Source organism: Monodon monoceros, unplaced genomic scaffold, assembly GCF_005190385.1.
Source record: "Monodon monoceros isolate NGI ecotype Baffin Bay Population unplaced genomic scaffold, NGI_Narwhal_1 Super_Scaffold_3, whole genome shotgun sequence".
Taxonomy (NCBI): Eukaryota; Metazoa; Chordata; class Mammalia; order Artiodactyla; family Monodontidae; genus Monodon; species Monodon monoceros.
In genome coordinates this window covers 66,687,475-66,702,085 of record NW_021703780.1, presented here as the reverse complement: position 1 = coordinate 66,702,085, position 14,611 = coordinate 66,687,475, and the positions used below count along the sequence as shown (strand labels likewise).

The 14,611-nt window shown below is 47.3% G+C and overlaps 3 protein-coding genes across 15 annotated transcripts in view; 2 read left to right on the top strand and 1 right to left on the bottom strand.

Annotated features, from left to right (window-relative positions):
- Positions 1 to 2,545, top strand: part of PBRM1 (polybromo 1) — a 101,279-nt gene extending 98,734 nt beyond the window's left edge. For 3 of the 9 annotated variants that reach the window (XM_029244298.1, XM_029244297.1, XM_029244294.1), the window contains one exon: positions 105 to 2,502. In XM_029244298.1, coding sequence (XP_029100131.1) covers positions 105 to 277 — 173 coding nt within the window. In that variant the 3' untranslated portion in view covers positions 278 to 2,502. Of the gene's footprint in view, positions 1 to 104 lie in introns of all 9 variants that reach the window. The other 6 variants (XM_029244296.1, XM_029244290.1, XM_029244295.1 and 3 more) reach the window with 3 other exon arrangements.
- A 4,960-nt stretch (positions 2,546 to 7,505) lies between these two features.
- On the bottom strand, positions 7,506 to 10,822 carry SMIM4 (small integral membrane protein 4). Its single transcript, XM_029244126.1, has 2 exons — positions 10,414 to 10,822; positions 7,506 to 7,607 (listed from the first exon to the last, which is right to left on the bottom strand). Exons 1-2 carry the CDS (start codon positions 10,562 to 10,564, stop codon positions 7,516 to 7,518), a joined length of 243 nt encoding a protein of 80 aa, XP_029099959.1. The 5' UTR covers positions 10,565 to 10,822; the 3' UTR covers positions 7,506 to 7,515.
- The window catches only part of NT5DC2 (5'-nucleotidase domain containing 2), a 19,631-nt gene continuing 15,707 nt past the window's right edge, over positions 10,688 to 14,611 (top strand). For 2 of the 5 annotated variants that reach the window (XM_029244122.1, XM_029244123.1), the window contains exon 1: positions 12,880 to 13,030. In XM_029244122.1, coding sequence (XP_029099955.1) covers positions 13,012 to 13,030 — 19 coding nt within the window. In that variant the 5' untranslated portion in view covers positions 12,880 to 13,011. Of the gene's footprint in view, positions 10,738 to 12,236; positions 12,246 to 12,703; positions 13,031 to 14,611 lie in introns of those variants that run through there. The other 3 variants (XM_029244124.1, XM_029244125.1, XM_029244121.1) reach the window with 3 other exon arrangements.

The window sequence follows — 14,611 nt, the reverse complement described above, 5'->3', positions numbered from 1 at the left end:
AGCTAAAATTCATAATATTCAATAAATAATAAATGTTTCATGTTTTAATCTGTCAGACCTTAGGACTGATATTTGTATTTCTCTGTCTGCACTTTAATTTTCAGCCCGAAGACGCGATGTCCATTTGTCAAAAGAACAGGAGAGCCGACTCCCCTCTCACTGGCTGAAAAGTAAAGGGGCCCACACCACCATGGCAGACGCCCTCTGGCGCCTTCGGGATCTGATGCTCCGAGACACCCTTAATATTCGCCAAGCATACAATCTAGAAAACCTTTAATCACATCAATTACGATTCTTTTATAGAAGCATAAAGAGTTTTGTGGAACAGTAGCCATTTTAGTTACTGGGGGTGGGGGGAGGAACAAAGGATGATCATTTTTATTGCATTTTATTGTACATCACAAGGCCATTTTTATATAAGGACACTTTTAATAAGCTATTTCAATTTGTTTTTGTTATATTAAGTTGACTTTATCAAATACACAAAGATTTTTTTTTTGCATATGTTTCCTTCGTTTAAAACCAGTTTCATAATTGGTTGTATTTAGACTTGGAGTTTTATCTTTTTACTTGTTGCCATAGAGCTGAAACCATCAAAGGTTTTTTGTCTTGGCTTGGGGTTTCTGTTTCTTGTTTTTTTTGGTTGGTTTCTTGTTTTTGTTTTTTTTAAATAACAAACAAAACGAAAAAAAACACACACAAGAGTTTACAGATTAGTTTAAGTTGTCAGTGAAATGTGAAGTTGGCCCTAGTTTACATCTTAGAGAGGGGAGTGTACTTGTGTCTGTTTCACGTGCCTAAATATCTTATGCCACTTTTGCAAGAACTGTTTCTTCCAGGTAGAGTGAAAGGTTGTTAGTTGGATTGTAGATGTTTGGCAGACATGGCACATTTGCTCTAGTAACTCAGAAATCTGAAGTCAGCACTGTGCACTCTTCTGCAGCTAATGCAGCTCCCGGACGCCTGGAGGGAGAAAGCACTTTTTCTTGTGCTGAGTTAGACATCTATGGTGTCAGTTATTTTTGCAGAACATGTGCACAACCCTGAATTATATTTAGTCTTGGCAGGTAAGTTTAAGGGTACTTTTGATCTTTTTGTAATGAATTCACAATTTATGCCTATACATGTTAGGTGATTTAAAACTTTAAATCTCTACATTGCAAATTATTGAAGTTCATCTTGAAGAAAGTATTGAGGTGTGCTGGAGGTGATTTATTTTTAAACATAACACCTAACCTAACTTAGGGAAGGGAGTGCATTAACCAGATATGGGCTGTGTCAGAAGCATAATTGTAAAAGGCTGGATTGCCTGCATATGCAAGTATGTTTTAGTATTCTTTATTTCCTCATCAGATCTGGCTTTTTTTTTTTCTTTTTCTCCTAAGTTTCAAGGTTGTAATTCTCAACCAGAAATTTAAGACTTTATAAAATAATTTTAAAATTCAGCTTGTGCTTTTGAATTTCAGGAGAAGGAAATCATAATTTAAGAAAATGCTCACTAAAAAGACCATTACAGATCCCAAACACTTAGGTTTGATGACCCTGTCTCTCTTATATGACTCTGGAAAAAAACATTTGGAGGCAGTATATAATGCTCAGACAAGTGGAAAGCATCAAACATGGTACAGTATTTCACTCAGCGTTTTTGAAACCTGCTTTATTGTAACAAGGTGGTTGCCATTGTGGTGGAGCTTCCACTGCTGTTTGTAAATTGAGAGTGACTCTCAGAGGATACTTTTTTCTTTTAATCTGGTATGAGTCAATACCTGGATATTTAATTACCATTCTTAGTAAATCATGGGGACAGAAGAGTTTAGAATGGAAAAAAGTCTCTTGTATCTAGATACTTTAATTACAGGAGGTCCTTATAACTTAATTGCCTATAAGTCAACCACTGGATCTCAATTTGCATCAAGTATTTTAAACAGTTCTGAATTTTAAAAAATGTTTTGCAGTACTATGTCAGTACCTTATTGTTAAACTGAATCAGATAAAGAAATCTTCAGTTCTTGGTTATTTGGGCCATTGAATCATCATGGACTGTATAATACAATCAGATTATTTTATTTCTAGACATCCTTGAATTACACCAAAGAACCTGAAATTTAATTTTGGTTAAGTTATTTATTTATTTCATGCACCCGTCTTATTTCCCTTTTTAAGGTCTGGAAGAGACTTCTTTGGGAAGACTCTAAAAACTCTTCACTGTGGTCTATGTGGGGCATTAGAAGCCAGAGCACTCCTCCTCCAGGCTCCTTCTCAGTGTCTGGAGGTGCTGTAGGAACCACAGATCCAGCCAGGGGCTTCCCTAAGGCAGTGCAGAGCCGGGCCAGGGGGCCATTAGGCAGGCCCTAATTACCTTTAAAAAAAAAAAAAGCTCTATGTATTTATTTTAGAATCATGTCTTTCTGTATATTAACTTGGAGAATGTCAATTAATATTTTAGGATATAAGATTTGAGGTCAGCCATCTTCCAAAAAAGAAAAGAAAAAAAAAAAAAAAGCCCTGACTTTAAAAGGTACATGTGAACTATACATCTTTTTTTCCCATGAGTTTTAGGAACTGTAGTGATATGGCTTAGAAAGTATAATGGCCTAAATGTTTTCAAAATGTAAGTTCATGTGGAAAAGAATTTTGTTTATGTGCGGAAAAAGACCTATAGGTTTAAAATAGTATGTCAGCCAACTGATTTAAAAGGCCTTGAATTACTTTGTTTTTGAACCCACCCTTTTCTTCCTATGAGGAAGAATTAAGAGGGGACTCTTCTTTGTGTAAAATCTCCAAATTGGTGGTGTTGATTTTTGAACTTAAACATTTTCAGACTTGATTAAAACTTGGTTTATTCTAATTTCTGTATCAAAAGAGGTTTAAGTGATAACTAGTCTTATAATATGTATGTATCATATCTTTGTTCATCTAAAGCTTTTTAATCCAAATAAAAATGGAGTTTGCAAAGTGATTTGGATTAACCAGGTTTGGTTGTTTTGTTAAAGCTGTGTCAGATGTTAGTTTCAAGTAGGTTTAATTTCTGCAAGCCTTGATTTTATGTTGACAGGGATATGGCTGCCAATTTAAAGGAAGAGAGCTCCTTGGGGAGAGGCAAAAGTCAGTGTCCAGACTGATCCAAGGCTTAGGCTGCATTAACACAGAAGCTGAATGTAGTCACACTGCAGCCTTACTTGCCCGTGCCAAGCCTCTCAGACTGGCAGTCAAGGATTCCTAACATGTCTTCAGCATGGGCAGAAATGCAGGTTGAAGTTAAAATTGCAGAGGGAGTTGTTACTGATGATGGGAGGTAAGGCAAGCATGTCCTGTATCATAAATCAGTGTAATCCATTTCAAATAGCTGTGTGTGGCCAGAAGAGAGAAGTGGCCCGGGTATGTTTTTATCATGCTTATAATCTCTTAAAACATGACAACACTTTTAATAGAAGGTGTTGGTAAAATCAACCAACTGTTTTCCTCTAATATCACTTTGCAAATCCCTGTGGTTCTGTTCTCCTAAGAGTTTAGGGCTGTACTTCCATCTCTGCTCATAAACATATTTTGAATGATCGTTGATGTATAGTTAAACATTCCAGCTGAACACTCTGAGCAATAGTGCTAAGTATTACTCTGTTCCTTTTGCATTTGGAAGTGTGCGAGGTCAGCTGAATGAAAGTTCATACCTGAACAAATTAATAGACTATTTCTATCCCCCAGATAGATGTGGAATGCACGTCTTGTGGATTATACATAAAAGTGTGTCAAGAAATTCCAAATTTAATACACGTGTGTGAAAACTAAGAACTGATGCTGCTTTACTAGCAGAGAAGTTGTTTTGGAAAACACCATGGTCCAAGCGTATATATTTTTTTAAGAGAAGTAACTCAGTGTGAGAGATCCAAACTTCTAAAAGAGATTAATTTGATTGAGTTATAACTTCAGAGACGTAGGCAAAATTTCCAAAAGAGGACTACTAGATGAACAAAGATAGCCCTTCCTTATTGAGTATTTACTCTGTGCTTAGGTATTGGGTTGGCCAAAAAGTTCCTTGAGTTTTTAAGTAAAAATAAAAGACATTTTTCATTTTCACCAAGAACTTTATTGAACAACATATTCACACTCTGCCATTTTTCAGGCAACTTCATAATTCCATCTTCCCAAAACTTTTTATCTTTTTGAGCAAAGAACTGTTCCAGGTGCCTTTTACAGTCTTGCAGAGAATTGGCATTTTTTCCATGAAGAGAATTTTGTAAAGACCGAAATAAATGGAAATACGCAGGTGCAATATCTGGTGAATACGACGGATGAATTAGAATTTCCCAGCCAAGCTATAACAGTTTTTTGCCTGGTCATTGAAACGTGCGGTCTTGCGTCATCCTGATGGAAGATTATGCGTTTTCTGTTGACTAATTCCGGATGCTTTTCGTCGAGGGCTGCTTTCCGTTGGTCTAACTGGGAGCAGTACTTGTTGGAATTAATCGTTTTGTTTTCTGGAAGGAGCTCATAATAGAGGACTCCCTCCCAATCCCACCGTATATACAACATCACCTTCTTTGGATGAAGACCGGCCTTTGGTTGGTTGGTGGTGGTTCATTTAGCTTGCCCCACGATCTCTTCTGTTCCACATTATAGTACAGTATCCACTTTTCATCGCCTGTCACAATTTGTTTTAAAAATAGAATGTTCTCGTTACGTTTAAGTAGAGAATTGCATGCGGAAATACAGTCAAGAAGGCTTTTTTCACTTAAATTATGGAACCCAAACATCAAAGCAATTAACATAACCAAGCGGTGATTTTCAATGCTTGATTTGGATATTTTTGAGTATGTCGGCTCTCTCACGCATGGTATAACGTTGATTGTTCTCAGTGTCTCGATTTGATCACTATCAACTTCAGTAGGTCTACCTGACCGTGGAGCATTGTCCAGCGGGAAATCTCCAGCACAAAACTTCACTAACCGCTTTTGACATGTTCGATCAGTCACAGCACCTTCTCCATACACTGCACAAATCTTTTTATGTGTTTCAGTTGCGTTTTTACCTTCCTTGAAATAATAAAGCACAGGGACTTCCCTGGTGGCGCAGTGGTTGGGAATCCACCTGCCAATGCAGGGGACACAGGTTCTATTCCTGCTCCGGGAAGATCCCACATGCCTCGGGGCAACTAAGCCCGTGCACCACAACTACTGAGCCTGTGCTCTAGAGCCCATGAGCCACAACTAACTGAAGCCCATGCGCCTAGAGCCCGTGCTCTGCAACAAGAGAAGCCACTGCAAGGAGAAGCCCTCACATCGCAACGAAGAGTAGCCCCCACTGTCCACAGCTAGAGAGAGCCCGCGCGCAGCAACAAAGACCCAACGCAGCCAAAAATAAATAAAATTTATGTTAAAAAAAATAAAGCATAATACGCGGAAAATGTTGCTTCCATCGTCAATATTAAAATGGCTGCACAAAAATTCACCAATTTTGATTTTTTTTTTTTAACGCACGCTGATATGAGACCTGTCACAATACAGTCTAGCAAAATTGTTTCGAATGAAGTTAAAGACGGCTAAGCGCTACTAGAGCCATCTTACGGGAAAAACCGAATGAACTTTTTGGTCAACCCAATACTTTCCCTATCCATTCAGATGATAAAATGAAGCTCCAAGGCCCATGTTCTTTGTCTAACACCCCAGTGGAGGTAGACTTCTAGCAATAAATGCTAATTAGATTTTTGTCATTCTGAAGTATTGTGGTTTTTGAAATGCAAGTTATTAAATTGTTTGCCTTGTAGTTCACAGTAGGGGGCACTGCAGTTCTGTAAGCAGCATATGAGAGCATTGCTGTTTAAATTATTTAAGTTCCCTTAAATAATCCTAGTATCTGATAAGTGGGATAGAGTTATATTCCTTAGTAGAACTGTTAAAAAATTGAGGCAAGGTTAAAAAGCTTGCACCTTGGTTAACAAAAATTAGTTCTGTAGCATCCAAATTAATATGCTTTGAAAGTATCTTCAATTTTAATTGCTTTGCTAGTCTACTTGCCTTGAAGTCAGACATTGTTGTGTTGTCTTCAAAGCTTCATTGTCTTAAATAAATTGGCACTCCAATACATATATTTTAGAAAGATGAAGAAAACTCTAGGGAAGTTTAGCACAAATTTCAGACTAGAGATTCTCCCTGGGATGGAGGCAGCAGGATAGGCCAGGGAAGGAAACCACAGCAGACAACAGAAGTTAGCTGATGGTTTTATTAGCATTTACAACTATTCTTTGTAAAAGGTATGTATGTTACATATGCTCTTTACATAGGTACAAAATATTAAACTTCTAAAACAGGTTGGGGGAACAAATGGGAGTTAAGGCCACAATTTAAATTCATTATGCAGCAGTCTAGTCACTAAAAGTAACTATGAGGTTTAGGGTCACCAGGAATGCCTGAGGTAACAAAAGCGCACATGAGGACTACCTTCTTCTCCCTGGTGCTGTTGGTCATCACTGGTCTTCATACTCAAGCCACCTCTGAGCAGTGACTCATTAGTGCTTTAATGAGATCTGAGTAGTCAGTGGCTCCTTAATTATACTGGATTGGTTCTAACATAAATGGACTGACTTAAATTAGAAAAAAAAAAAATCCCTTAGAACAATTTGTGGCAGATATCATTAACTTGAGGATACCCTGTGGCCTTAAGCATCTGCTTCTGTGTTCATGAGCAACAGTTAGAAACGATTTTGAAACTTAGTCTTCTTTAATATGTATATATTTTCTTGTTTGAAAAGATGTTGGATATGGTTATCCAAACATGGAAAGATGCCTTTGCTTTTTCTACCAACTGATCCAAACTTATTCTGGGTCAGATTGGAAAATCTCTCCCTATAGACTGAGCCTCTGATTTAGCTCAAGTCTATGGTTGCTTTATGCTGTGAAGATTCACTTTCTTTGGGAAGGAGCAGTGTCTTTATCTTTAGCAGCTGGATGAAAGCAACATCTTCATCTCAGAGGGGAGTGAAACGTGTCGCTCCCCAGTCCTCATGGAGGTCCAGCCCTTGTATGTTAGTGGAGCCAAGCAAGGAAAGGGGTTGTCTGTGTTCACAAGAGCACTTAACATGAATAACGTACGGTCACATTCTAACAAAATGTTTACAAATTGGTAGCTAGCAGAAATGTAGTCTGCATAATAATCCTCGTTTAAATGATCCTACAGTAGATAACTTTTATTCATAGTAAGTCTGAATTCTGCAAAAAACTAAATAAGGTTATCGCTTGTTGCCTAAAACAAAGGACTTCACAAACAATTCAGGCTACACTGAAAAGCATCCTGATTGATCCTTGAATTGTTTAGAAATGTTTCATGGGCTAGATTCAATGGGTAGGTGTGTTTTAGTAGGAAATAATTTTCCCACAAGTGCTGTCCATCAGTGACTTGGGAAGTATTCAAGCAGAGACAGGAAAACTATAAAAGTTCTTTGTAAAGGCAGTTCTATGTAAGAACAAGAGACCCGAAAAGTACATCTTTAAAGGAGTTGAAACCAGTAGTAAAGTTTCATATTCACTTTATTGACTGCTGAAGTTCAGTCTCTGATGCATCTTCCAGCCTTCTCTGATACTGCCTTTCTGAGGCTTTTCTACGGTAGACATCGTCTGTATCAAACAAAGATTTTATTTAGATTTTCAAGAGACTAAGGAATTAAAAATACATATCTGAGTAATTTAACCAATAGTCTAGATCTGTCACCTGAATATCAACATTAAGGCTTAACTCAATGCCAGAATAAACTTAAAACAAGATTTGATTTAAATGAGCACTGTGTTAAAGGAGCTCTCAATATCAATAGCAGGGTCAGAGTCAGTGTCTTCAAAGATAGTGTCATGTCCCAGCACAGCCCTTAGCAATTTCACTTCTCTCTGAAATCATCCTTCTTAACTGGCCCTGCAGAGGCACTTCTGGCCCTATAGCTCTCTGCTGCTCCCTCTGCCACACCCAGGAACTGAGGGCTGGGAGATGAGGGCAGTCTCCTTGTTCTCAGCTGCTGCTTTTCCAGACTACTACTGATTCTCCACCTTCTTCCTCTGGGTCCTGTGCCATTTGCCACCATCTTCTCTGCACTGGCACCTGCTGTCCATCACTCCCCTTCAGTCTCTGAAAATGCTGGCATCTAGCTCAGGTTCCTTGACCCTGTCCTGTGCCATCTTCCCAGGCAACACCACCCCCAACAGAGATGAAGCACCAGCCCCCTTCATCTTCCTTACTTCTCAACTTCTACCATCTGCTTGCAGTGTTCCTCTGAAGCAATAAGTTCATTCTGCTCTGACCACAACCTCTACTACCTTTCTGTCCTTGGACCTTCACCAACTTCCTCAGGCCCTTGTCCTCTCTTCCTGCCCAGATCAGCTGAAATTCCCTCTCATCAATATCAACTTCTTGATATACCTTCAAAACCCAAACTACAGATTAATCCAACTTACTTCTCCATGCCTCATTCTGCTTGCTTTGCACTGTGGGCCCAACTGTTGCATCTAACTGGGTCCACTGTGATGCCTGGCAGTCCTGTTTCTTCAGCCATGGCCCTGACCCTACTTTACCGACCCTACTTTACCCACCCCGAAATGGCCGTGAACTTTCTTCGCAGAGAAAAGTCATCAGTAAAGAACTCTTCCAGCTGACTTCCAAGGGCTACTCCTTGCCCTGCTCTGGTCCCATCCTCTCCCACCTTCTCAAGGGCCAAGGTATCTCCAGCCTCCCTCCACCCTCTCTTTCCTGATCAGTATTTGCATATTTCAAGTCTCTCCTGGTAGGGGAGAGGGGGCTTACCTCCCATTCACTTAGTTGAACTTCCTGAACCTCCTGTCTTCTGTGATAACAAGCCCTTCATGTTTCCCTTCTTGCCTCTCTGGTCACTCTCAGTCACCCTTAAAATGTTGGGGTTTAAACTCTGACTTTCATCACAATCAGCTTGTGAATGACCCACAAACCTAGATCTGAGGCCCAGATCTGCCTTCTGAGCTTCAGTTCTGTATAACCATCTCCCCCCTCAGCACGTCCAAAATGGAGCCCAGGACTGTCCTGCCTGTGTTCCCCCTGCCCCAGCTGCCCTACCAGAAGCCGCCACTCCTCATTTCCTGAGTCCAGTCAATCACCAAGCCCTTGTCAGTACTACCTCTGGGGTGTCTCTCAACTCCGCCCACTTCTTGGCATCTCACCCTAGTCCAGGCCACCATCTCAAATCTGGACAACCACACAGCCTAAGTGTTCCTGTCAATCCGCCCTCCACAAGAAAGCATTCTCCACATATGTTCACCAGCTGCGGCTTAAAACTCTTCAGCCCTGTGGGATACACTGTTGGTTCTTCAGTCCTTTTGTGGTCCTGCCCAGGCACCTTTCTAACCACGTCATCCCTCACTCTGCTCACCTGCTTCAGTCCCTGAAACAGCAGCATACTTTCACACCGAGGCCCCAAGGTTTGCTCTTACCATTGGCAGAAGACACTTTCAAGTCCATAAAGCTTTCCCTCATCTGGCTGACACCTACTCAATCTTCGGACCCTACCTGACATGGTAACTCCTCCAGGAAGCCTTCCTTGCACCACCTAGTCCAATTCAGGTGCCCCACCCAGGACTCCCATGCTCCCCCAACTTTCCCCCCACAGCAGTGATCACACTTAATAGTAACTGTATGATCTGTGTCTCCCATTAGTGCTCTTCTGGTGTGGGGGCCCTCCACCTTATATCCTCTCATCAGTGCTCATTAAATATGAAGGAATGGGTGAACACAGTAGGATTAAATATCTTTAGAAAGCACTTTTTTTTAAAAAATGAGGGTTGGTGATTCACAAGTGATTGTGTTTCTGGAGAGGGAGAAAGCAGAAAGGGCCTAGGGGTTAGGGAAGTCTTCCTGGAAGAGGAACTAGCCTATCCAGGCTAGTGCTCAGCAAAGCAATGCCAGACACACTTTTTGTAGTGCTGGGCATTGGTACCAATGACTCTGGCCAGTAAAGACAGTAGTATTTAGCTAAGCCGGGCCAACCAAGTTCCCTCTAGGGTTTGGACTGGCCAGTTAGGAACTTCCATGAGTCCTCAAGATCCCACCCGCCTCTAGGTGCTGTGAGAAGTCTATTCCTTAGGCCCGAAAAGTGTCACCGGCATGGCCGAAGGGCAGGCTTGAAAGGAGGGCGTCCTGAGTGGAGTCACGTGCCCTCCTCTCAAAGTGCAGGGAAGGTCTCAAGATCGGATACCAATGTGCCTTTGTCGCCCCGCTTACAGGAGAGCCCAGGCGGATCTCCACCGCCCAACGAAGGGAACCGCACTCGCCCTTCTGACCAGGGTAAAAGCACCTCAGCGCTGAGCGGAATGAGAGGTCTACAAGCTGAGAACAGCCCCCAGGAAAACGGCTCCCTCGCCGCCTCCCGCCTGCCTGAAATGAAACAGAGGCTGCTGCACCCCCACTTACAGAAGGTCTCCTGGCCCACGCGCACTTTAATCATGATCCACTCCATCGTTCCTCCCAGGACAAAAAAGAAGGGCAGGAACCTGTAGACGCCGAGTCGCTGCTTCCCGGGCACCCGCTGCAGAACCCGCCTCACCTGGGCCCTGGAAAACATGCCGGACCGCTGTCGTGGAGAAGGGTACGGCGGAACGAAGAGCGACGGGAGCTGTCCCAGTTCCTGGACTGGAGCTCCCGGATGAAGCCGAAGCCGAAGCCGTCCTGCCCGTCCTTGCTGAGTCCGGCGGCCAGGTAGCCGTGCGATCCCGGCCCTGGGCCACCTCCTAGGAGGTGAGGAGCGGAACGGGTAAGGAGCAGCGCTGAGCTCGGGACCCAGAATGTGGAGCGGCTCCACCAATCTGAGTGCGGTGGGCTGCGTGGGTCCGCCAATCAGAATGCGGCGGAGTGCGCGTGCTCTGTGAGGCCTAAACCAGCTGGAGCAGACTCCTCTGCTCCAGAGGCAGGGCGGGCCAAGGGGCGGGGCCTCCCACGTGGCGTCGGTCCGGCCCCGCCTCCCGGCCTCCCCTGTGCAAGCTGGTATTCGGAGTTGGCGGACGCGCCCCCTACTCTGCCACCGCCATCTTTTTTCTTAAAGTCCTAGTAGAAGTGATGACCCTCTATGATGGACTACTAAACGGGTAGTGCGCCATGCTCTAAAATGCAATTACACAACGCCTTTCATTTATTTCGAGATCGAGACTGATGCCTAGGCTTCTAAAAATAAGGTGCATTGTTGAAAGCTAACTGTCATTATCACAAGAAAAGTCTAAGTAAGCATCTGAGACAAACCACCATAAAATTAAGAAAAGCTATCCTGTATGGGGCACTTCCCGTTATTCCCGGACTATTAGACAATCTAAGAAAGTCAAATGAAAGCTTAGAACCAATAAGAGAGTTTGGTAACGTGGACACAAAATGTACAAAAAGAAGAGAGATCAAGCAGCGCCTCTGAAAAGGGTAGTAGGGTCCGCCGCTGAGCTGCCAGGCCCAAGCTACAGCTTGGATAACCTGGATAACCTGCCTTCTCCCGGAGCCAACCCCACCCAACCATGCACACACAACTGGCTTGGTGCTCACTCTGGCTTCTCTTGGTGGCTCTGCGGGCTGGACACCACAGAGCACCCATCTCCCGCTCAGACGAGGCTTACATATGGCTAAGCCCCCAGCGCACACTTAGCTCACTGGGACCCTGGGAGTGGGGAGGGCAGCCGCCCACCCACGGGCCCACCTATGGCCTCCATCCTGTGCCAGCACTTGGCCCAGGAGCTGGCACACTGTAGGTCCTCAGCCAAGGTGCAGTGAATATTGGAATGTACACCCTTAGACCCGGCGAGGACACCGCGGGGAGCATCCCACGGAAACAGTGTCTAGCTAGCCAGCTCTCCACCGACAAGGCCCACGGGTGCAGGGTCAGCCTACTGAAGGCCCAGAGCACATGCGCATGTGGACTTAGAAAAAGGATCTGTGTGGAATACACGCGGGTGGAGAGTGGTTCCCAGCAGGAAAGAGGAATTTCGTTGTAAATCCTGGTGATATTGCTAGAAGAGCTAGAGAGTCCCGCGTGGGGAAGCGAGGAATGGAGCGGTTCGGTGCGGCCATTTGCTGAGGTAGGAACCAGGCAAGCACAGTGACCCCTGGCCCACCACCTCGCTCCAAGTTAACAGAGGTCATCTGTATAAGGCACAAAGAGGGAGCGACGTCTGCGTCAGCGGTCGTCGGCTGCGCTGCGGTCCCGAGGTCTCACGCAGCGTGGGGCTGGCAGCGGGGAGCGCGCGGGAAGGACTCTATCCGCCAGAGACGTGAGTGAAACGGGCCGGTCTCTGGTCCGCGGGCAGAACCGGCAGGGGCTAGGGGCGGGGAACAGGACCCCCGCTGCAGGACTGGGGGAAGGGGCAGAGGATCTGAGGTCAGAAGGACAGGAGGTGGGGGAAGGGGCGGGAGGCCCCGGGAGCAGAGGGGGAGACAGAGGACCGGGGGGCCGGGGTGGACCCGCCGCGCTCTGGCCCTCTCCCCTCCGAGCCCTGGCCGTCCGGAGCCTCGCGGGGACGGCCTTTCTTAGGCCCGCCAGCCTCCCTATGGGACGAAAGAAGGAGCCGCCATCGCCACCGTAGCTTCCGAAGGGGGGCGCAGAGTCCTCCTGGGCCACTCCGGAGACTGGGGGAGGGGGTCGGGGAGCCCGCCCCGCCCCGTCCGGGACCTCCCGCCCCCCGGACATAGGGACGCTCCCATTGGCGGTCGGGCTCCGCGCGCCGCGCCCATTGGCCGGCCGCTGTAAGGAGCACGCGGCCACGGTGGCGGGCGCGCCGTAGGAGGGCGGCGGACGGGCCGGAGGGCTGAGGGCAGCGCGGGCAGCGCGCAGCGGGCATGGCGGGTGTGGGGCTGCGGGCGGCCGCTCGGCGCTGCCTGCCGCGCCGAGAGCACGGCGGCCCGCGAGCCGCCTCGTCCTCGCCCTCCTGTCCTGGTTGCGGCCCTCCGGGTCCCGGCGCCCACTGCCCCGGCGCCCCGCGCTCGGCGCCCGCCGGCGGCGCCGAGCCCAGCGCACACCTGTGGGCTCGATACCAGGACATGCGGAGACTGGTGCACGGTAGGTGAGCCCGAGCGGGAGGAGCGCCGGGCGTGTAGCTCTCTCGGCGGCACACGCGAGCCTGGGCGACGGACCGACGGACCAAGTTCCAGGGTACCGCTCCCGAGTCGTCCCGGGCGCCGCTCCTCGCGGGGAGCGCCGTGGTGGGGCTCGCCAGGGCCCCAGAGCCCTAAGGCCGGGCAGCCCTTCGGGAGGGACTCCGGCGGAGGGTCCTGGGGGCTTCTGGGGACTCCCGGAGGCGGGCGGGTGCGCGGTTTGTTCCTCTGCTCAGTATTCAGGAGCTCGGGGTTCCTGTAGCGGCCGCCGGAAGGCGGGCCCCGCCGTCTTTCCTCAGGGTCCCGCCTGTTGGGAGGCCGAAGCGGAAACGCCCCCAACCCCTTGTTCTCTTCGGGGCCTTTAGTTGGGGCGGGAGTACTGGGGACAAAGCCAGCCAGCCGGCGGCGCTGGCCGAAGCGGGCTCCTAGAGACTCCTGACTCAAAAGATGCCGACTAGACTCTTCGGACGTCTCTAGATTCCGCCCTGGAGTCTCGCGCTCTCAGCTCAGGAGCGGAAGGCGTTGTTTGGAGAAACGACACCAAGTCGCCCAAGTCCCCTGGAATCCAGAAGGGTTGCTGCTTCCTTGGCCAGGGCACTTACTCCTCTATCCTCTCTCCCTCTGCAAAACTGGCAGATGAGGCCCCAGAGCACCCTGGTGAGGCCAGAGGGCTGGATATTTGTTCTGGTCTCTGGGGCCCTGCCTCTTTAGCAGACAGTTGTGGTTGGGGCTGACCAGCTGGGTGGCGCTCAGCAAGTCTCTTCCTCTCGGTCCCTCAGTGTCTTACATCGGAAAACACAGTCCTGGGGCCTCTGTCACAGGGTTGTGGTGCTGACTCGGAAAGAGTCCAGGAATGGATGGGGCAACTTCAGGAGGAGCCCCTCTGGGAGTGACATAGCTTTTGTCATCTTATAAGACAAAGTGGTCCTGTCTGGAAGATTCCAACTGCCTGAACGAGGGCTTGCACTCCAGCTGTGTAGAGACCTGGGAGTAGTATGGGTGGACAGGACTCACATTTTGAGGAGCTGAAGGCAGAATAAGCCCTGAGGACTGGTGGTTTTGAAGCCCTTGGGCCTCTATCAGGACCATCCCTGCCTCCCCCCGCCACCCAGTGGACTGGGCATACATGGGGTGCCGTTTAAGGACCTGTCTTTGCTCTGGGCCTCGAGAAGACCCTCAGTAGAGCAGCCTGAGAAGCCTGCATTGTAGGTGTGGGGGAGAGACATAGGGAAGTCTAGTGGGCTTTATCACTCAGGGCCCACTTGGATCTTCAGATCTTCACAGAGACCCCCCCCCAAGCTCCTCTTGATGTGATAAGGGCAAGGTCATTTCCAAGATGCCATAGTGAGTGCTGGGATGGACCAGCCTTGCACCCCTGGGTCCTAACTATCCCCTTCTGGCTGGGTTTTCTTGGGGGAGATTCTGGACATTGAGACATGCTGATGCCTGTGGGCAAAACTTTGCCGGGGAGCCAGGCCCCAGGCCAGCCCCCACCCCCGCCCCCCCCCCCCCCCCGCCTCAGTGTGGTGACACTGGAAGGCTAGGC